At 40.4% G+C, this 22235-nt stretch overlaps 1 protein-coding gene across 1 annotated transcript in view; it reads right to left on the reverse strand.

Annotated features, from left to right (window-relative positions):
- Positions 1-8939, reverse strand: part of LOC311166891 (solute carrier family 12 member 7-like) — a gene marked incomplete at its 5' end in the record, with an annotated part of 71362 nt that extends 62423 nt beyond the window's left edge. The window contains one exon of the mRNA XM_084227115.1: positions 8828-8939. Within this exon, the coding sequence (XP_084083241.1) occupies positions 8828-8939 (112 nt within the window). The remainder of the gene's footprint in view (positions 1-8827) is intronic.
- Positions 8940-22235: the final 13296 nt, after the last annotated feature.

Consider the following 22235-nt stretch of genomic DNA (forward strand, 5'->3'; position numbering starts at 1 on the left):
GCCCATTCCAATGCCTGACAAGCAAATCACCTTTTCCTTAGGTCTCTTTGAAATTAAGTGTGAGTTGAATGAAACATGAAATAAAAATCAGAGCTTCCAATGTAGTTTCAGACATATCATTAAGCTGCATTTCTTCTGAAATCCAGTTTCTGCAACCGAAGCACTCTAAAAATCTATACTTTCTGTTGCTTGATTTCTGAAAGTAACTCAGTTTATGAGGGTTTACAGGCAAAAATCTTAAATCTAGACTAGTATTTCATTTTGGACCACAAAAAAGTCAAAATAGAATAACCAAACAAAAACCAAACCAAAACCTTCTTTGGGTTTGTTTATGGAATGTTTTATATGTCTTCTGACACAGAAAAACTTTGCCTGTTAACGTTATACTCCACGCCACTCAATTAAGTAATCAAAGCCCAAGTTCTAAAAATTATATTTCTACCCTTGTACCTACTTTAAAAATTATTATTACAATTTTTAATCTGATACAGAATGTTCATATAACCTAGCACAATTCTATGCTTACTGCTGGACCAGTCAACAAACTAAAGCCATAACTAATTGTTATAGATAGATAATGAGATGATTGGCTCTTGCAATTAACAGATGAATGTTGTGTACAACTTAAGAGAAGCTTTATTATGCATAGTTATATTAATGTAGTTTAGATGTCCTCTGTTCTCCCCATAGTTTCTTCTTCCCCCCACTCTGTATTGTTGCCATCAGGCAGTCTGGGTTGTCTAGGACAGGTAAAAGAGAAGGCATGCACATGTGCCCCTTACATGGGGCAGCTGAGAACAGAAAAGATTGTTGCTAAGAGAGTGAGGCATGACAACACCAGACCCATCAAATGACAAGAAAGCAGTCTCCACTGTTAAACAGCAAAGAGCTGACTGACATACTTTGGGAGGGGCCAGTGTTGGCTGATGCAACCCCCCAGGGATATAAAAGACTGAGCATCAATCTTGAAGATGAACCAACCACATAGTAGGTAGCCATGAAGGCAGTTCCCAGTGCTGCAACTTTTTCCTTATTTAGTCCTTTTGTTGTATTTTTATTAAGGTTTCACAAACATTTTAAAAGTTTTAAAGTGAGCAGTTGTCTCTCACCCTAATGTACCTTTCCTAAAAGCCTATGTGGTATTTGCTGTGTTGATGGGACATGCAAAAAACCCTAATCTTGATTTCTACATATACTCAAGCACTGTAATGAGTGATTATATCTGAATGGAAATCAGCTGCAACGACATTTTCTTTTGTTAACAAGACATACAGCTACAAGAAGAGAATGTAGGAGATATGTCTCAAGGTAATATTTAGTGCGTTGATGCAGATCATCACAATGTGCATGCCCATACACACCAGTCCCCCAAATGCCAATGCAGTGTAACCCACACAAATTATCACAAACTATACCAGAGCTGTTCTTGCCTTAAATTTTTTGACAATGTCATCAGATGATTTTTTTATTAACACTTCCACACACCAAACAAAACTTAGGTAAAAATTTTTATGCATCACAATTCAGTGCCGGTCAGAGACACAAAAGGCAGGATGGTATGTAAATTCATATTCTTCAGAAGTTTCAGAGTAGTGATCCTCACAAACACTAACAGGTAGATTACTTTTAAGGTTTGTTAACAGGTAAAAATTTCTAAGCTGATCCAAACTGGCCCATTTTATACAGTGCAAACCAGAACCCAACAGTAGAGCTTAAACATGCAGACGCCACCTTCACCAATAAGGTGACCATCTTATTCAGGGGTTGGACTTCATGATCTCCAGAAGTCCCTTCAAACCGTAACAATTTTGCAATTCCCCCCTCACACTTATTACTCACCTCTCTCCATCCCCATATCACACTGCTCCTCACAGGAATTGAACTATTGACCATAAATGCATATGCTATCAACGGAGATAATCAGTGTAGGAATGAGCAATTACTCAAACAGAAAAAACTTCCTTACTATTCATGACAATTCCACCTCTGCTTCCTTCCCCACTCCTGAATCTCAAGTAGTAAAGTATGAAAAATGTATGTTATAGCTGTCTTGTTATAGAGAAAGTGGCAGAGAAAGGGAGAGGTAAACAAGGAAACTATAATTTAAGTGATTCTAAATTGGCACTGTGATGCCTGTTCAAGAGATTAGAACAAAAATATTTGACTAATTTCCCATCTTTCCGCAAGCTCAGGAATTTCATTTGATCACTAAGCTCCATAACTTTAAAAAAATCATGTTGAAATTTAAGCAGTGCATCTCTTGATGTTTTCAGAACTGAAATAAGAAAAAACCCTATTAATTTATGTAAAGCTTAAGGGTTTTATTAATACTGAAAAAATCTCAAATTGTTCCATATTTCCATTTAAATTTGGTTCTTTCAAACTTCTAGGTATAACATCCTAGTAACTGCTTCCAAATTTAACCACTCACAGTATTTTCTCTCTGTGAAGGTAACTATACTTATTCAAATAATCTCAACCTATCTCTTGAAAAATCAAAAAAGTTCCTAAAACATTTTTCTAACCTTAAAATTATTTCTGTGGAAAAGTTCTGTACAAGTTTTAAGTTACACAACACCAAAAAAAAAAAAAAATCAAACTCTGAAAATCAAATACAGTGTAGTAACACCAGTCTCAGTCAATGCTATTTACAGAAGTATAATTGTCACCTCTACTCCAAGGATCAGGCTAGCCCTCTTTACCACAGCATTAAACCAAGCTCATGATATTCTATTCCAGTCTGACCCCTAAATCCTTTCCAGATTCACTGCTTCCCCACTCTCCCACACTGTCTGCCATCATGATTCATATCCAAGTAATGCTCCTAACATTCCTGTTTACCTTTGTATTCAAACAGGTTTTGTCCAAAAAAGCAAGCATCTTTTCCTCCTGACATGCTGCAAGAGTTTAACATCTGTCTGAAAAATAAAAGTAGATAGCTTTCATATGGCAAAAGAACACAGGTGTTGTTCAAAGGAGTAAGAATTACATAAACTTTTGAACAACATGACCTCAAATATGGTAGCTCAGCTATGATAATGTATAACTGTTCTCCAAACAAGTACGTGTTTAACTAGAAAAGCTTTGATTCCCACTAGAAATTGCTAATTTTATATGTTGTTATCTAAAGCAGAACTGCAGTTGGGGAATAATCCTTAACAGAAAAGTCCTAACTCTTCAGAGTTTGCAAAGGGCAACTCCTATCACAGTCCATGTACCTTGAGGTAGGTTCTGGTTAGCCATATACAGGTGAAATGTAACAGGTTTAAATAAAAACAATTGTAACATTTTCATTCAGATAGTGTTTGGTCACATTAAGAACAAGCCACTGCAAACTGAGAATATGAAAATGAGGTTCTCTTTGCACAAGGGACAGCAAACATTTAATGTTACTGTTAATGTTTAATGTAAAAAAACTTTTTAAGGTAAAAATACATAAAGTATAAAAGTCAATAAAACTGATGTATATGACCATTGGATCCAAGAAAGCTGCCTGTGGCAAAATCTGTAATTCTATCTTTTCTATCATGCATATTTCCTTCCTGTATGTTCAAGTTTTTGATTGGCAGGCAACTAGAGAAGTCATAGAATCTTATAAATTAAATGTTCTAACAATTCTAATCTAAATCCACATATTGGAGCATTCCTTAGAGCTCTAAAACATAGTCATGTTTTTAAAAGCCACCTTGGAGTTCTACAATACAGTCAAATTCTTAAAAGCCACTATCTTCCTATAATGCAAATTATGAAAAAGGCATCCATAAACTTGTTTGAACTTGTTTGAACTTTGCCTCAATTTTTGTACCACATTGGTTTAAGAATGCAGTGCAACACTCAAAGTTTCATATTATTGGGTTCTTTTCAGTAATTTAATGTCTAAATATATTTACTACATCACAAATTTCTTGCAGTATTTTTATTAATGATTAGCACAATTTATATGTTATAGTGATATGCAGAACAAAGTGTATTTAAACCCCTCGCAAATAAACCTCTTTACATAATGGATGATTCTAACATTACATCCATCACCTATGTTATCAATATTGCTAAATCTTAGATTTTTCTTTACTTAGGCTACTATTACCATCAAGCACAACTTATTTCTAATGAAAACACTGCAAAATCTCTTTATAAATTCTTTAAAATATGGCTGGAAGTACAGGAACCTCCTATTTCAGTAAGAAAGACATTAGGAGCACAGTATTGTTTTGTAAAGAGACTCACTTGGATTTGGCCCATTTTCTTCATAATCTTGCTCACTCATGATTAAGGAAAAATAAGTCAGTCTCCTCTGATGATTCTTCAGGTATCAAGAACTGAATCAGGAAACTGACAGTTCCTTCCTCCCAGCTTAGTGTAAGACCTCAAATCCTGTTTCTTACTAGCGTTGGATTAATCCTGAAACAAGTCATTAAGGCTTCAGGCAGCATAAGGCATGCACATGACACGAACTACATGACAGTCAGAGAACTCTCTGAAGAGAATTAAGCTGAAAGATTTTTTCAGCAATAAACACCCAGCTTAGTGATATGGGAAGGATCAAGTCATTGAAACATCCCACGTCTTCATCTAATAAGTACTTTAAAAGTTTTATTTCTATCAAATAAATTCACTTTTAAAAATATCCACTAAACAGATCAGTAGAGATTAGCAACAAGTAGTATTAACCTATTCCAAAGACCTATCTACTATTAAAAAACCTTCTTTTACACACCAAAAGATATCTGTACGTATTAGCAGACCTTAAGCAAGTCAGTTAGTTTTAAAACATTGATTTTGTGTAGAAATAGTTGGCATTTATTCTACTTAACATGTAGCAGATAAACACTTTAAAATATAGTTCTAGTAATTTTGTAAGCTCTTTTTAAAAACAAATATTTGTAATTTATAAAGGTTTCTTTTTAGACTGGCAGCATAATTTGTTCACTGTCTTTCAAATTAAATGTCACTGTTTTCTAGTTTATGCATTAATGTATTACACATTTTATACCCGCCTTAAACTCATAAAAAGTGTTTCAATTCTGTTAAATGGATGCCAGCGAACTAGTTCCTGGGATGAAATCTTTGAATAACATCTAAAATCTACTTTTCTCTGATCATAACATCTATGCTGCAAGCCTGGTCAACTGTGGCCGTTAAGATTGAAAGGTTGACTGAAAATACACCAGACTTCTCAGTGAGATTAACTATCTTCCTCCATTGCACATACACACACACACATATATAACTGTGTCGGCTATTCCCTGGTTTTCCAATAAATAACATTTTACAGAAATTCACAGCATCCATGCTTCATTAGTTATATGATGGCTCCTTCATAGATGATCAGGTTTGTTATTGCTATTCCTTGTATCTGAGGGTCTTCAATTTTAAAAGAATTTGCAGGAGTTCTCATATTAGTTTCTAAATAAGAAACTGCTGTAGCAAGGTAAATAATACTGTAGGATGCTAAAAATACTAGCAATGCCTTGAAACACCTGATACACAGAGCTGCTAAGGAACAAAAAACTGACCAACTTTACAAAATTTTTACAGGTCAATCTAGACAGTCACTACAACTATTTGTGAAGAAAACAAACAAAACACCCAAAACAAATCAAGCCCAGAATTTCTGATAAAACTTCATACCTTACTGTCTACAGACTCATACTTCTCTTCTTCAACCATTTACTATCTCCTGACTATCCTTTCTTTGTAGTATATTATAAACATATTAAAAGATAGAGGCACATCTATTTTCTGCTACTTTGTGAATATTTGAGTCAGAAGGCTGCACCCTTAACCATGTTAACTTGAAGTATTCTGCCTTTTCTGAAGTACTGCTGTGGCTAGTGCTACAGTCTGGCCCCATAGGGAGTCACAAATGTCATCTCCTCCTTTCACATACATCAAAGTATCATATAGTCAGAAAATATGAAGCTACGGAATTTCAGATTATTAAGAAGGAGTGCAGATTATAGAACAAGAACATCCCAGGTTATGTGTGAAAGGGGATAAATGCACAAAATTGTGCGCTAATTGATAAGTGCCTTGCTAATAAAAATAAAAACTACTTTACTGTTGATCTAATGACTAGACAGGATACAGCTGATTCCCTCAAAAAAAAAAAATTAGTTCTGAGTTTGATGGGACAGGTTTGTCAGGTTTTCATGTATTTGGTAGGTTAGGTTTTTTTTAAAAAAAATGTACTAGTACAGTCAAGGATAAACTAGCTGGTTTTTAAGACAGACAACTCAACCAAAACTGATAACATGCTAGATTTCTAAACAACTGGAACAAAATAACATGCTGAGCTATATAGGCTAAGGATAAGTCAAATGGGAAGTTCCCATTCTCCTCTTTTTTATGTTCATCTCTGCTCTCAGCTTTGCCCACCTCTCACCTTGACATAACCCTAGCCATTCTCACTTTTTGCAGTACTCACCTCAACCCAAAAACATGGGAAGCATGATTTTTACCGCTGCAGAAGTTTAGTTTACTCACAGTTTAGCATGCTGAACTAGACCAGTGAAGCGTCTGATGGTCAAGTGCAGGAAAAAGGAAGCAAGCCCAGACACAGAGGAGGAAAAGGAAAGAAATAATTTACTTCTTAGCCTTTTTCTCAAGGCTGGAGCAGTGAGAAGGGCAGGGTGTCCTCCGCTGAGCAGCAGGCTTTTAGATGGGCTTAACTACAGCAGCTTTTAGCAGTACAAACATTTCAGAATTCTTTAGTTTTCAGAATACCTCAAGAACGATTATTTGATTATACAGCATTAACTTAACAATTCCATACAATACCCAAAGCAACAGTAAGTAGCACATCTTTCACTTCCCAAAACTCTCTGTCAGAGGGTAGCATTTAATCTCTTCACGAGGTCAGAGTTCTTCACCTATAATTTATATACAAATCAATGCCTTCCCTTTTCAGTGTTTTTCTCTCTACTTCCAATTTTACAAACACACAGGAAGAGTCATACATAAATTCATCCCCTTGACTGATACAGATCCATAACAGTATTTAAATATATCTTGCAACTGTAACTACTAGTCCCCAAAACACTACCTAATCACATAAAGAGAATTTTTAAAATTTATCTCTGGCCTTTAGGGTTGTGATAAACCACTGTGAAAGTAGCAGTTCCGCTCTTCCTCTCACCTTCCCAGGATGTAAAAATGTTCCAAGCCTTTCAGATACTTCATATATACATGCAGTCTAACAAATCCTGTCTAACTTTGCCTGTATGTACAGTCAGTATTTTGACATGCCACCTCCGTAAACACCATACACCATGCCTCTCTGACTAGCTCTTTTACCAAGAGAAAATTTGTCCAGATTAATGCTGTACTACTAGTCATCCATCTAGTACAAGCAGATGTCACAGAAACAAACTGTTGTTTGCTGTTGTGTTTGTTGTAAACTGTTAAACTGTCACAGCTTATATTGTTCTGGTTTTTTCTATTGCATTTAGTTTGGAAAAAGAAGAAGCAGTTATAAGAACACCTAGTGATCATTTGAATATGCTAAGGAAAAGACAACTATATGTATCTATTATATATCTTTAATGGGTGAGATGTTAGAAAGCTTTGGAAGAAAATAACCCAACTGTGCCAGCTTGGTGTTTTACTAGATTAGCTTCCTAAAATAATGTAAATATATTAAGTTTGTCAAATATCTGGTTTTATCTCTTTACATTCATATCCCACATCACACGGAATTAGCCTTGTCACCTGTACCACAAAAATAAGATGCCTTTTACAACCCCCCATTTATTCACCTCTTATCATCTAACAAAGTTAATCCTCCTACCCAAACCTTTACAGAAGCATCGATTGTAACAGAGCATCCAGAATAAAGTGCAAGATGTGAACTAGGTCTTGAAGTGCTAGCAGTGATTCACACACCATACTTGGTATTGTTGCTGCAACACGCTTCGGAAAAATGAAGTGTTCAGAGCCACAGGAATTACTGCTTTCCCAGCCGTGCCTTGTCATGCAAGTGAAGAATCACTTATTTCCCCCGCAACACTCGCAGAGAAATACTACTGCCCCGGCATCAGGGGCTGTCCTGAGCAGACTCTCACTAACGATACCCAAGCTCCACGTCCGATTTGATTCTACTCCCGCAGGAGGCTTTCAGGAACGAGGCCTAGCAACAAGCAAGGCTCCGAACGCGACGGCATCTCGTAGCAAACACCTACTTAACCCTAGATCCTATGCCTGATGCAAAAGCACATGGCCGGACAAACACCTGGAGCAAAGCAGGTAAAATTGTGCTCTTCTCCACAGGCTGAATCTTGCCTCTTAGCCCTCTCTCTAGTGTGCTCCAACAACAGTTAGCTTTTAAGACAGTCTAATGGTTGGATTTCATGATCTGATCTTCAAGGTCTCTTCCAACCTAAACGATTGATTCTACATATTTTCCCCGTTTGTTAAACCGCCGCGGGCTGCGCTGCTTCCGCCCGCTCCCGTCGCAGGCGGGAGGTGGACTGACCGCCCCACACCGTCCCGGCAAGGCGCCGCGCCCGACCGCGGGCTGCTCCGCTCCCCCGGCTGGAGCCGCCCATGAGTACTTCCTCCTTTCGGCCAGCGGCGCTGACTAATGGAAACAAAGAGAAACAGGCTCTCAGCCACCCGAGGCGCCAGACTTTCGCCCTTTCCCGAAGAGCACTTCTACACCTGGACAGGTAGCCCCGGCATCGCTCGCTGCACAGAGGCGATGCGGCCCCTCCACAGTATTCGGGGACTCTCCGTCCGCCCGCCGCCCCACCACAGACCCACTCCTCCGCACGCAAAGAGCCGACGCTCTCTTTACGCGTTGACCACCGGCGCTTCACCACCCTCTCACCAGTGCCCCGGTCCCTCTCGTCGCCTTCATCTTCCTCCTCTCGCTGCTGCCCATCCCGCTGCCGCTCCTCGCCCTCCGCCTCCACCGGCACCACCGTGAAGCTCGTCGGCATGCTGCAGACGGCCCCAGACCCGCTGGCGCCTCCTCCTAGGGCAGCGGGCAGGGTGAGCCGGGCGCTGCCGCCTCCCTCACGTGAGAGCCATTTCCTCACGCAGCGGGGGGGCTGTGGCCCGCTCCGCGCCACTTCCCCCTCACCGCTTGCCTGATGGCGTTCCGGCCGTAACTCCGGAGGGAGGGGCACGGGCCCCGGGGCATCCCCTCTTCCGCAAACCTTGGCGTGCAGTTATCCTTGCGGCGCTAGGATCAGCAGGGTACTGCTCCTCTGATCCCACCTTACAGAAACTGCCTTCCAAACGAAAGCAGAGCCAGGCTGTAGGACCTTAATCCTCCAGATCACTGAAGGGATGACAGTATCCAAAAGGCCTAAGCAGGGGATTTATGATCACCTTTTGGACAAGTGGAGAAAGTTCACTGTGTACCTTTGGACTACCAGGACACAAAGATGGCTCCCAGAAATATGCTCTCCTACACAGCAGCCATGGTTTGCAATCAACAGGTGAAGGTCTGGGACTCAGGCCAGAGTCAGCATTTAAACTCTGACCAGAAGTGGAGCAGATTCAAAGAGTCAGTGGATGAGCAGTGTATCAAATTAAGTATCAATGATGTAGCACTAGTGATGAGATACAGCTCTTGGTTACCTCCAGCTTCTATCTCAAAGAAGGTTGTAGCATCTCCACTCCAAAAGTAGAGAAAACAGATTTAGAAGCCAAGGGCATTTTTCTTGTTTCTTGTTCTTCTAGCTAAGTGCTAGAATTAAGCAGAAAGACTATTCATTCAGTCTGTATCTTTGTATTTTGGAGGAGGACTGGTAATTTTATGGCTCCTACACTTCATTGGGATGGAAGATGTATATGTAACACTGCAGTCTGTCCCACAGCATAAAGGCCTTCAGAGAAGGGGGTAGGGAAAATTATTCTGGCCATCAAAGGTGGCAGTGAGCTGGCAGACGTGGAGATGATTGGTGTGAAAAACAGAATTTACTGAATCAGAATTCGGTAAAAAACAGAATTCCCTGAAAAACAGAATTCACAATCCCTCCTCTTTGTTTTTCGTACTATATTTAGCTTGAGATACAACTTTTGTACTTCTGCATTTTTGGCATACTGATACTTTTCATAGATCTTAAATGCCTTGTTTTCATCATCTTTTTCTTTTCTCAATACCATAGTTTTCTGCTTTCATCCTGTGGTTCCCAACTTTGGATTGTTGGGTACTGTCATTATTTGCACGTTTTGGACTACATAAGTGATTAATTGAATAAAGCACGGGATCAAACATGGAAGAAAAAAAAAAGCATGGAAGAAAAATTAGACCTGTTATTCCACATAGCACTACAAATCCAGCCCTCTTCCACCAGGATATTCCAAAAAAATCTTCCTACCATCCTTTATTCATTATAGATTCCCATAGCACATGGGCTATTTTCCAGATGTTTTTGGCTTTATCCAAAACTGCATCCCCATTATCAATTTGTAGACAGCATTCAGATGTGTTAAACCTCTCCCTCTTCTGCTAACAAATAGTCTAGTCCTGAACCATTTTGATGCACTGCAGCTCTGGTTTGCTTTTGCTGTTTGACTATTTATTCCATGGCCCCTGCTGTTTCATTAGATATTATTTCTACAACTGCTTGTAGTCTTATGATGCAATTCAACATATAAATTGTGGTTCAGTATCTCCAACTCCCATCTTGTGCCCAGGTAGCTGGACCATATGTCTGTATTGTCCGTTCAGGTGGCCACTCTTCATCACCCCACTTTTGGTATCCCCCAATTTCTCCAATTAGTTCTCTCTTCTTTCTTTTTAAGGCATCGTACACCAGTATTCCCAGATAATCTCCATCTTGGCTTGGCAATAGGAAAAATCCTAGTTGTATAATTCCCAGAGTGCAACTTCCTTTCCATAGGAGAGGAAGTTCTGAAAAAGCTCTTTTCCCACATATCCAAAATAAGCCATCTGGTGCTTTCCAGTATTTGTTCATTTGGTTAGTCATATTTTCCCAAAATTTAGATATTTCATGAATCCCATAATAGGGATTTTTCCCAGAGTCATTGCACCAGAAAAGTTTATTTTCATTTTCATATTTACAATTCTTTTTCCTCTCCTGGGTCCAATATTGGGATATTGGTCCAGGGATCCACCATGTGAAAGTTATAAACGTTATATCTTTTACAAGAGGTCTGTCCTACATTGTCTGAAAATTCTCTTCCCACAGGCCAGAGGCACTCCTCTCCAGTTATTTCTGAACTTAATATCCACCCCTCTGTCCGATCTTCCCCTTTTGTTTTGGTTTTGTTCCATTTGAGAAGTTCAACTGGGCTTAGGCTACTACCCTTCCATGGCCATTCTTTGGATATTAAAGCTCCCCCACAAACCAAGCAGCTGGTAACATTTAGCTCCCAGCTGATCCTTTCTCCCAGATCTACAAAGAAGTTTTTCCCTAACTTTGGTATTTCTATTTCATTTTCCACTTGTTGTCTGAGTTTTGCATATAAACCTCCACGTGGAGTTGGCTTCAGAGTAGTGGGTTGTTGTGTCTGTTTTCTTGGTTTGTTTATCCTTATTCATTCCCATATTAAATCTTGTATCAAATCTTGTTCCTTTTTCTGTTCTTGCCTTTCACTCGTGGGGAAACAAACCCATTTGTCTCCTCGTGGGCATCCCTGTTTTGACCCTACAGTTTTGCTAATTTTATATATTTGGTCATTTTGTATGCAGCCACCACTGCTGTAACTCCTCTACCTGAGAGGAGTTATAGCAGCGGTGGCTAATGAAGGTATGAAAACTAAAGAACCTTGGGTTTTCCGATGGTATAGTGGTCTGTAGCATTTGTGGCAGGGATCATCTGGATTCCAAAGGTGACATGACTAATAAGGAGTAAGAGAAGCCCTGTATAATATGTACCCCCACCTGCCATGCCTGATGAGATTCCTGCCCACAGCATGTGGATGTGAGTGGTGGCAAGTATAGTGATTAATCTGGTCTTGCCTTCTGGTCTCCTTATCCCAAAATTACCTATGTCACCTGCTTTTCTCATTTTGTGATTCTCTGTAGTTCCTTAAATAGTCAGCCCTTATTGAGTTCACTCTCAGAATAGGGTCTTATTATCTCCCCCATAATACAGACTAGTTGCCTGCATTCAAAATATGGTCTCTTTTTTTAATTTACTACAGCCTCCCACTCAGCTTCTAATAGCTCGTGAATATCAGGGATCATCCACTCAACTCCACAACAAAGTGTTAGAATTGGTACCTGCCCTCGATTACTGTTGGAACTTTTCCATTTATCTTGACAATTTTTTTAACATGCTTGCTACCTGGGTGAGCTACAGCACCAGAGCTGGCCACAGTTTTCACACTGACATTGTACCCAGCTTGAGTGTCTCATTCCAGGGTGCTTTAAGCAGCGTATGTGATCAAGAATAAATCTGGGAGGTGTCTCAGCAGAGAAGGCTAATGGTTGTTCTTTCTGTACGTCGCAGGCAAAAGCGAAAACTCTAGGCTCACCTATGGACCCGGTGTTTGTTAGTTTGCATATACCTGATACCTGCGATTGAGGAGGTAGCAAACCACTGCCCCGGAGTTTGGAAAGCTTCTGACCTTTGGGTATACAAAAGTGTGGGAACTCAACACATCGCTCCGGATGTGCAAAGATACCAAGAGAACCCTTGGGGAGCTCAGGAGTCTAGGAATGTTGCCAAGAGTGCCTGGTGGCTTGACTTTGACCCTTCGAGAAGTGTGCCACCTGTATATGGGGATATGCGAATCACTGGGGTTTAAATAGTATAGAAATAGTATAATTACAGGGCAAAACACAGGTTTTAAGATTTTGGTACAGGGCGGTTATGGAGACAAGATGGAGGAATTTGGGCCTCCCTCATGGTTCTTCTTCCTTCATGTCTTCCATTTTCTGTGTGACGCAGATATTTTTGATAGGTTCTTGGTGAAGGTACACTTATTAATAAAAATGATAAGTATTGGGGACAAAAGATAAGTAAGATTTATGTCATTTTTGTCATAAAAGGAAGCGACCGCTCTGTAGGCGGTCAGAGTGCCTTTGGCTGTCTTGCTGGTCAGACCCCAGCTGGGCAGAGAGAAAACTTTGTAGATAAGAAATAATAAACAACCTTGAAGACCGAACCTGAGAGTCCAGCCTCGTTCTCTGAAGCCCGATCAGGGCAAACCCATCTCACGCGTGTCTGGGCAGAGACAGACAACAGCCAGCCCGGACACAAAAGAATTGATAAAGCTCACAGAGAACTCCCTCCCAGTCTGGATTGATGTGTGGTTGCTCATGGTTTACTTGCCACATTGAGCTTGTGCATTCTGTTTTAAAGTCATTTTCAGTCCTTCTGTGGAAGTGACGACTTTCCAGTCACAGGGTTCCTTTACTGGTTCTTTTATCCTGCTAGCGTGAGTCCATCCTCGTTCTACAGTTCATACAGCTGATATCTTGGTTAGCAGCACCTGAAAAGGGCCTTCACAGTTGGGGGTTAAAGGTTGGTCTTTCCATGATTTCACCATAACCCAGTCCCCAAGAATAACGCTATGAATTTTGAAATCTAGGGTAGCAGTCTGAAGGATTCTTCACTTTTCCCAGAGTTCCTCTAACGTTTGTGCTATAGGCAGGACATATTTCTTGACACCATCCTCCCCTTCCTCATAAGTGGCCATGCTATTGGGTGAAGTCAAAAGGGTAGACCAAACATCATTTCATAAGGTGAAACTTTGATCTAGACTGTGTTCTAACTCTTAACAAGGCTAGGGGTAGGCACTTGATCCATGACATTTGGGCTTCAATCATAAGCTTTGTTAGAGTTCTCTTGAGAGTTTGATTCATCCTTTCAACCCACCCTGAACTGTGGATGCCATTGAGTATGTAATTCCCACTTTATACCTAAAGATTGCTGTAGTATTTTTGAGGTAAAATGTGTCCCTCTATCTGAGTCTATGTGATTTACCATTCCATACCGGGTAATGATTAATTCTAGGAGAGTTTTGCATACCACATTGGCAGTAGCTTTAACTACTGGCACCACTATGGCGGGGTTTGACAGCTGGCCTGCGAGCAAAGCTGAGTTAATAGAAGAAATAACACTTGATGATTTTTGAGTGTATCCATAGCAAGGAAGAAGACAAGGCCGTCAGCATGGAAACCGATTAGAAAAGATACATGAGAATTTTTGCAAGCTAGACTATGTGTCTAAGTAGAGGTGTATACGTGCCTTATTAAATTTCTGTAAAACTTTTGCCAATTATATTGACGCTAATTGCTTTGCACCAATGAATATAATAAGTTATGGTGATGTAGTTAATGACTTAAGATCATGCTTTGTTAAGGGTATATAAACTGGAGAACATGCAGAATAAAAACTTTTTTTCTTCTTGGACCCTGGTCACGTGTGTATGTCACATCTGGCCTAACGGTGACATTTGGTGCTACCTGACGTGATGGAACTGCCAGGCGAGGGGCAGTGAGGCCGGAGCCAGTGAAGCTGAGAGCAGCAGGGTGCAGCTGCCAGTCCAGACCTGATTCTGACACCTGGAAAAAAGGTGAGGCACTGGGAACAATGGGAAATAATTTAACAAGCGAAGAACAGATTGTTTTATTTACCTGGAAAACTTTCTTAAAAAGAAAAGGAGTTAAAACAACGGACTATGCTCTGCGTAGCATTTTAATATGGGCAAAGTCTCAAAATTTTAAGACTGATGTAACTAGTGCTTTTAGTGTTAGAGCTTGGAAAGAAGCTGGAGAAAAATTCTGGGAAGTAATTCATGATGGGGATAAAGCAGCTGCAGATTTATCTCCTGCCTGGAGGTTGACTTTATAACACCTTAAAGGAGTGGAAAGCGAAACGGGACAAAGACTTAAAGGAGGTAGAAGGGGGACCGGAGGAGGAACTCGAAGCTGCTGGAGAGCAGCAAAGGGGAAAAGCTCAGCCTGAGAGTTCTGCTGGGATTTTTTTCTGCAGAGACTGTTGCTGGGTCTGTTACTACAGGAAAAGTTGATAAGGCTTCTTCATGTTTGTCTGCAAAAGGCTTCAAATCCATGTACCCCTCCCCTGCAGAGCAACTAGCTGAACTTAAATCTGAGTCCTCAGCACAGCAGCTGGCTAAAAAGACCTTAAAAAATAAATTGAGCCATCTGCTCCTTTTCTTGACTTTGACTCTGATTCTGACTCTGAACTGCATGAACACTTGGAAATATTAATTCTTTCTCCTCCTTTGTCTTCTGATTCTGATAGTGACAATGAGGAAATTACAGGGGTTAAAAGGTCTGAATTAATGCATACTTCTGTTTGCTGTAAAATTGCTAATAGATGTAAGTTTGGTAGAACTGGTAGTAGAAATAAGCTTGGTATTTCAAAAGCTCGGCCTTCTGATAATGTTATTGTGGCTGTTAGTGATTCTTTTCGGTGTTGGGAATATGATAAAAGGAAAGCAGTTGAGATAGGAGACTGGGGTTTAGTGGAGAGAATAGGCCCACCAAAGGGCTCAGATGTTGTTGATATGGATGTTGCTAATGGTAAAATGGCTTTTCCTGTGTTTAAAGCAGTTCCTGATTCAGGACAAAATTATAGTCATAAGGGTTTTGCATGGAAGGTTGTGCAGGATCTTCAGTCTAAAGTAGCTAAATTTGGTATTAATTCTGCTGAAGTAATGCAATTAATTTGTATTGTTAATACAGATTTGCTGTCTCCTTATGATATTGTGCATTTGGCTACAGTTTTGTTGCAACCAGTGCAGTATAAAGAATTTTAAGAAAATTGGAGGCAATTAGCCGAGTGAACAGCTTTAGATAATATGAAACTACCTCAGCAGGACCCTCATCCTGCTGTAGGACCTGATGTTTTTCTTGGTCAAGGGCCTTTTTCTAATCCAGATTTACAGGCAAGGTGAGATCCCCTGGTTTTATCACAGGCTCAACAAGTAGGTATGAATGTTATGACTAAAACCATGGAAATGGCAGCTCCAAAACAAAAATATGTCACTATAAAACAAGGTCTTAAAGAACCTTTTCTGCAATTTGTGGAAAAAATTGCTGCAGCAATTGAAAAACAGGTAGAGGATGAAAAATTAAGGGAGATTCTATGTAGGCAATTGGCAATAGAAAACTCAAATGAAGATTGCAGGAAAATTATTGACACACTGCCAGGAGATCCCTCTGTCCCTGAGATGGTTACAGCATGTTCAAAAGTTGGCGCAGTTCAACATAAAATCACTGCATTAGCAGCAGCTCTAAGGCCTCCACCAAAATGCCATTCTTGTGGGGAACAAGGTCATGTACGATCACAGGGTCCAAAAAATGTTAAACAGAAAGTGAAGTCTAAAATGAATGTTACTTGTGATAGATGTGGTAAAAATGGTCACTTTGCCAAACAATGTAAATCAAAATATCATGCAAATGGACAATTGTTGCAGGGAAACCACAAAATCAATGCATGGGGGTGTGTGTGGACACAAATACCCCAGCAACCACAGGCCCTCCCAGCATTGCAAAGTTATCCATTTGTGAACAATACTCAGGGACAGCAACTGGCTCAGCAGGGATTGATATACCCACCACAGACACAGTAACTGTTAATACTCATGATGTTGTTAAAGAACCTTTGCAAGCATGGGGACCTATTGGTAAAGGTCTCAGTGCTCTTTTAATAGGAAGATCTAGTGCTACTTTAATGGGACTTAATGTACATGTTGGGGTAATTGATGCTGATTATACAGGACAAATTTGTGCTATGATTTCAACTAATTATCCACCAGTTACTATACCTAAAGGGACTTGTCTTGTTGGAACTCAGGACATCCCTTAAAGCTTGGCAACATCCGAGATTGTCTTGCTCAAATTGTTCCTTTTTTGAGTTGTGTTCCAAAACAGAATATCGGCTACGTTCCACTGGAGGCTTTGGATCTACTGGGACGCCTCAAGTTTGCTGGACAAAACGAGTGACAACTCAGCGACCTACACTGACGTGCACCTTGACTTCTGAGAATGCAAGACCTCGGCAAATAAAGGGAATAGTCTGCTGGACACAGGAGCTGATATTACAATTGTGTCTCTACACTCGTGGCCACCACAGTGGCCGGTGCAAACAAGTGACACTGGGGTGGTTGGGCAGGGAGGCACCACAGTGGGTGGAATTTCACTTAACAATATTTTGATCACAAATCCTGAAGGGCAAACAGCAACTGTAAGGCCATGTATTACCTCTGCTCCTTTGAATCTATGGGGTCAGGATTGCCTCAGTCAATGGGGAGTGAAAATTACCACAGATTTTTAACAGGGTTCACTGTGTTAAAGGGTGTTCAGCTGTTCAGCAACCCACTCTTGCTTTAACCTAGTTGTCCACCAAACCTGTGTGGGTCAATCAGTGACCTCTGACTGGTGAAAAATAAATTGCCCTTCAAACGTTGGTTCATATTTTGAGTGGTGTCTTGCCAACAATTATCAATTGCAAGCGGCTGCTTTCACAGGACAAGTGTCTTATCATTTACCAAGTCACCCCTTGTTAAAATTTTTTCAAGAAGTACCTGTTGGTCAGAAACAATTGAGCATGGAAAGTCCTGTTGATGAACCAACTGTTTTTACAGATGGTTCTGGAAAAACAGGAAAAGCTGCAGTGACTTGGAAAGTCAATGGTGATTGGCAACATGTGATCAAATTTCAAACAGGATCACCGCAAACTGTTAAATTGTGACCACAGCTTTTCAGTTGTTCCCTCAAGCTGTGAACATTGTCACAGATTCTGCTTATGTAGCAAATTTGACCAAAAAGTTAGATAAGGTTGTTTTATATGAAATTGATCATCGTTCTTTATTTGAGGTGTTGTTGGAATTGTGTAATACAATCCAGCAACGCACTGAACCATTTTTTGTACTGCACATTCGCAGTCACACCTCTTTACCAGGATTTTTCACTGAAGGGAACGCTATAGCTGATGCTCTTGTTGCCAATGCTGCTTTAACAGTTCCTAATCGTAGGCAACGAGCAATTTTGTCTCATCAATTTTATCATCAAGGAGCTTAAGCTCTGCAGTTGCAATTTGGCTTTAGTAGCAATGATGCTCGCTCAATTGTTGCTTCATGCCCTGATTGTCAAGGTTCACGTGTTCCTGTATATTATGGAACAAATCCCAGAGGGTTGTAAGCTTTGCAAGTCTTGCAGACAGACATTACTCAAATTACTGATTTTGGAAAACTTGAAACATGTATATGTATCAATAGATACCTTTTCTCATGCTATTGTAGCAACTGCACATGCAGGTGAAAGGGCTGTGGATGTTATTCATCACTTTCAAAAGGCTTTTTCTGTTTTAGGGGTGCCTCAACAAATTAGGACTGATAATGGATCTGGTTATGTTTCTCAGAAAACAAAGCAATTTTCGCTGATTGGGGGTTGTACATTCCTCATTCTTCCACTGGACAAGTTATTGTTGAACGTGCTCATGGCACATTGAAGCGTCAGCTCAAATACAAAAAGGGGGAACTATGGAGGGGCTTGACAGCTGGCCTGCGAGCAAAGCTGAGTTAATAGAAGAAATAACACTTGATGATTTTTGAGTGTATCCATAGCAAGGAAGAAGACAAGGCCGTCAGCATGGAAACCGATTAGAAAAGATACATGAGAATTTTTGCAAGCTAGACTATGTGTCTAAGTAGAGGTGTATACGTGCCTTATTAAATTTCTGTAAAACTTTTGCCAATTATATTGACGCTAATTGCTTTGCACCAATGAATATAATAAGTTATTGTGATGTAGTTAATGACTTAAGATCATGCTTTGTCAAGGGTATATAAACTGGAGAACATGCAGAATAAAAACTTTTTTTCTTCTTGGACCCTGGTCACGTGTGTATGTCACATCCGGCCTAACGGTGACACACCACCTCTACCCAATTGGTTATATGATCTACTATTACCAATATTAATTTCCACCATTTCACCTGAGGAAGTTCAGTGAAGTCTACTCGGATGCTTTGAAGAGGTAATAAGGCTAATTCTTGCCCTCCTTGGCAAGCTTTCCTCATTACTTTTCTGTTTACCTTCTGGCATATTGCACATTTTTCAGTTATTTGTTCAGATATTCCATAAATTCCTATGCAGCCCCAGTTTCTCAAGAATTGATCACTCAGCACTTGGGTACTCCAGTGACTTTTATCATGCATGCTTTCTAATATTTTCCCGGCCAATGGTTTCTTTAAAAGCTGCCTCCCATCAGATAACACCCACTTCCCTTCATTGTTCTTTTTTGCTCCTATTCTACCTCTTCTTCGGTTTTACTAAATACTGGTACATCCCGAATTTCTCCAGTAGGGGTCAGTACCATCATCACTTTCTCTTCCCTGGCCTCGGCTGCATTTTTAGCTTCTAAATCTGCTAAATTATTCCCTCTTATTTCTAAAGTGGTCCCTTTTTGATACCCCTGAATATGTACAATAGCAATTTCCTCTGGCAACTGTAATGTTTCTGAAACATCTGAAATGAGTCTTTCATGAATTAGTTCTTTCCCTTTTGAGTTTAACAATCCTCTTTCTTCCCATATTTTCCCAAAAGACCACCCTGAAGACATACTTGGAGTTAGTACATACAGTCACCCTCCCTTGTGTCAATATCTTGAGGGCTTGTTTCAAGGCTTACAAGTCACATGCTTGAGCTGACCAGCTGGGGGTAGCCTTCTCTTTTCTATGGTCACTAATCCTTCATCTACTATAGCTATCCTGACATTAGCTTCCCCTGAATGACCCTCGAGGATCTGTCGATGTATAATTGTTTCCCCCCCTGCTGGGGGTGGTATGTCAAATCCTCTCTCACTTTGGTCTGGTAGATAATCACTTCTAAGCAATCATGCACTAGTTCTTCTACTGGTTCCCCATACAAAAACTGGGCAGGATTGAGGTGCTTATGTGTAATTAGTTCTAGGTCATCTTTGTCTATCAAAATTGCTTCATATTTTAGCACTCAAGAATCAGTGAGCCACTTTTCAGCTTTCTGGTTCAGAATATTTCTAACTGCATGTGGGGTGTGCACTTTTAATTTCCCCTCATAAGTCTACTTTCTTCTACTAATAGGGCAGTGGAAGCTACTGCCTGGATACAGGTTAGCCACCCTCTACTACAGGGTCTAACAATTTTGACAGATTTGCTACTGGTCTCTTGGACCCCCTGCATTCTTGGGGTAGAACTCCATGGGCTACCCCATTTTCCACATCTACAAATAGGTAAAAAGGCTTATCCAGTGCAGGAAGACTTAATGCAGGGACCCTAATTAACTTCTGTTTTAAACTTTCAAATCTCTGCTCATCTTTTTTCCCCATGTAATCTCTTCCTTTACCAGTATTTCATATAGGGATTTAATAGCTTGACTGTATCCTTCAATCCATATTCTACAATATCCTAACAACCCCAATAGTTTCCTGATTTCCTTTTTACTTTTTGGTTGGGGAAGTGAGGTTATTCCTGCAGTCCTTTCAGGATTTAATAAGCTAGCTCCCCTGGCTTGTTATATGCCCTGAGTATTTTACTTCATTCTCTACAAATTGGAGCTTTTCTTTTGATACCCAAAGCTCCTGGCTCCCCAAAAAGTCTAGTAATGATATGGTAGATTCTTGGACCTTTTCATCATCCTCCCTTGAGAGAAGTAAGTCATCAATATACTAGATAAGTTTTACCTCCAGTATTATGGGGAAACATTGCAGTACTTCTTCTAGGGCTCGTCCAAATAAATTAGGGGATTCAGTAAATCCTTGAGGCAATTTAGTTCATCTGAATTGTTGCTTTCTCCCTGTATTTGGAGCTTCCCATTCCAAAGCAAATATATCTGCTTTTCTCTGCACAGGGACAGGCCCAAAAGGCATCTTTGAGATCTATCACACTGAACCATTGGTGTGATGGAGGAATTCTACTTAACAGTGTATAGGGATTTGGTACTACTGGATATCATTCTATAGTTCTTTTGTTTACTTCTCTCAGGTCTTGGATGAACCTGTATGTCCCGTTTTACTTTTTTACTGGTAATATGGGGGCATTGTGGGGAGACATGCATAGCTCCAAAGTTTCATCTTTGATTAATTCATGATTTAGAGTTTTCAACCCTTTTCTTTCTTTGAGAGAGAGTGGATATTGCTGTATCTTTTGTTGTGGTTACACTACTATAGGGGTTATGTTTAATTTACCCGTATTTCCAGGTTTGGCCCAAACTACTTCAATTTGCTTTTCATCCTCTTCTTTTAACCTGAGCAATTTAACTACCATTTTTTCCCCCTCTGGAAGGACCCCTATGCCTAATTGTAGTTGCAAGTCCCTTACATCCTGCCCCTAGTACAAATAAAACATCCCCCATTCTCATCTTGTCGGTTCCTTCAAATACCACATGTTTTATGACTGGCACTCTAAATCCTTCCCCTTTTGCCCCTACTACTTGAATTGTATCTTGGCTTTTCTCTCTGTTGGGATTTTACACACACATGTCCTCTCCGCCCCTATATCCACTAAAAACTCAAATTTCTCCTCCTGGGGGCCTGCTTTTAAATTTATCAAGGGCTCCTGATGGTATTTTGCCCCCAGGAGATAGAGCCCCTGGCCCCGCTATTTGTCTGTTTCTTGAACCTTTCAGATCCTTTTCTCTCTGTGGGCAGTTTCGTCCTAAGCGTCCAATTTTCTTGCAAAAATGGCAGATTGGGCCCTGATTATTAAATTCCCTTCTTCCCTTTTAGGGCGTCTCTTCAAGGGAGCTCTATTCCCCTTAATTTGCTCTCAGCCCCCCTTGCTGTGACCTGATTGGGGCCTCACCTCCCTATAGGAGCGAGTCCTTGTCCAGAGGTTTCCTTCGGCAATAGCAGCTGCTATTAGCTTAGCCTTTGCCTTTTCTTTTTCTTCATCTCTTCGTACACATACCTTATGGGCTTCCTTTAGCAGGTCATTCAACCCTCTGTCTTGACAATCCTCTAATCCTTCTAGCTTCTTCCTTATGTCCGGCCAGGCATATGTGTCAAAGGTCACTTTTAGCAGTGTTTGTCCCACCGCCATGTCAGTATCCATTTGTGGGGAGATGGAATGTAAGGAAATAGTGCAGCAGGTAATCTCACAGCTGAGGAGTTACTGCACAGCCAATTACTAAAGATTAGAAACGGGCCCAGTTCTTTACAAGCCATACCTGTATCCAATAAGAGCAAGTGCTACAAAAGAGCAGGTTGGTTAGCTGTGAAGAGAGCTGCAGTTTGTGAGCTAGTTGTGAAGAGAGATGGTGTTTGTTGGCTGTGCTGAGAGGAGAGCTGCAGTTTGTGAGCTAGT

This window comes from Fringilla coelebs, assembly GCF_963513975.1.
Source record: "Fringilla coelebs genome assembly, chromosome: 1".
NCBI lineage: Eukaryota > Metazoa > Chordata > Aves > Passeriformes > Fringillidae > Fringilla > Fringilla coelebs.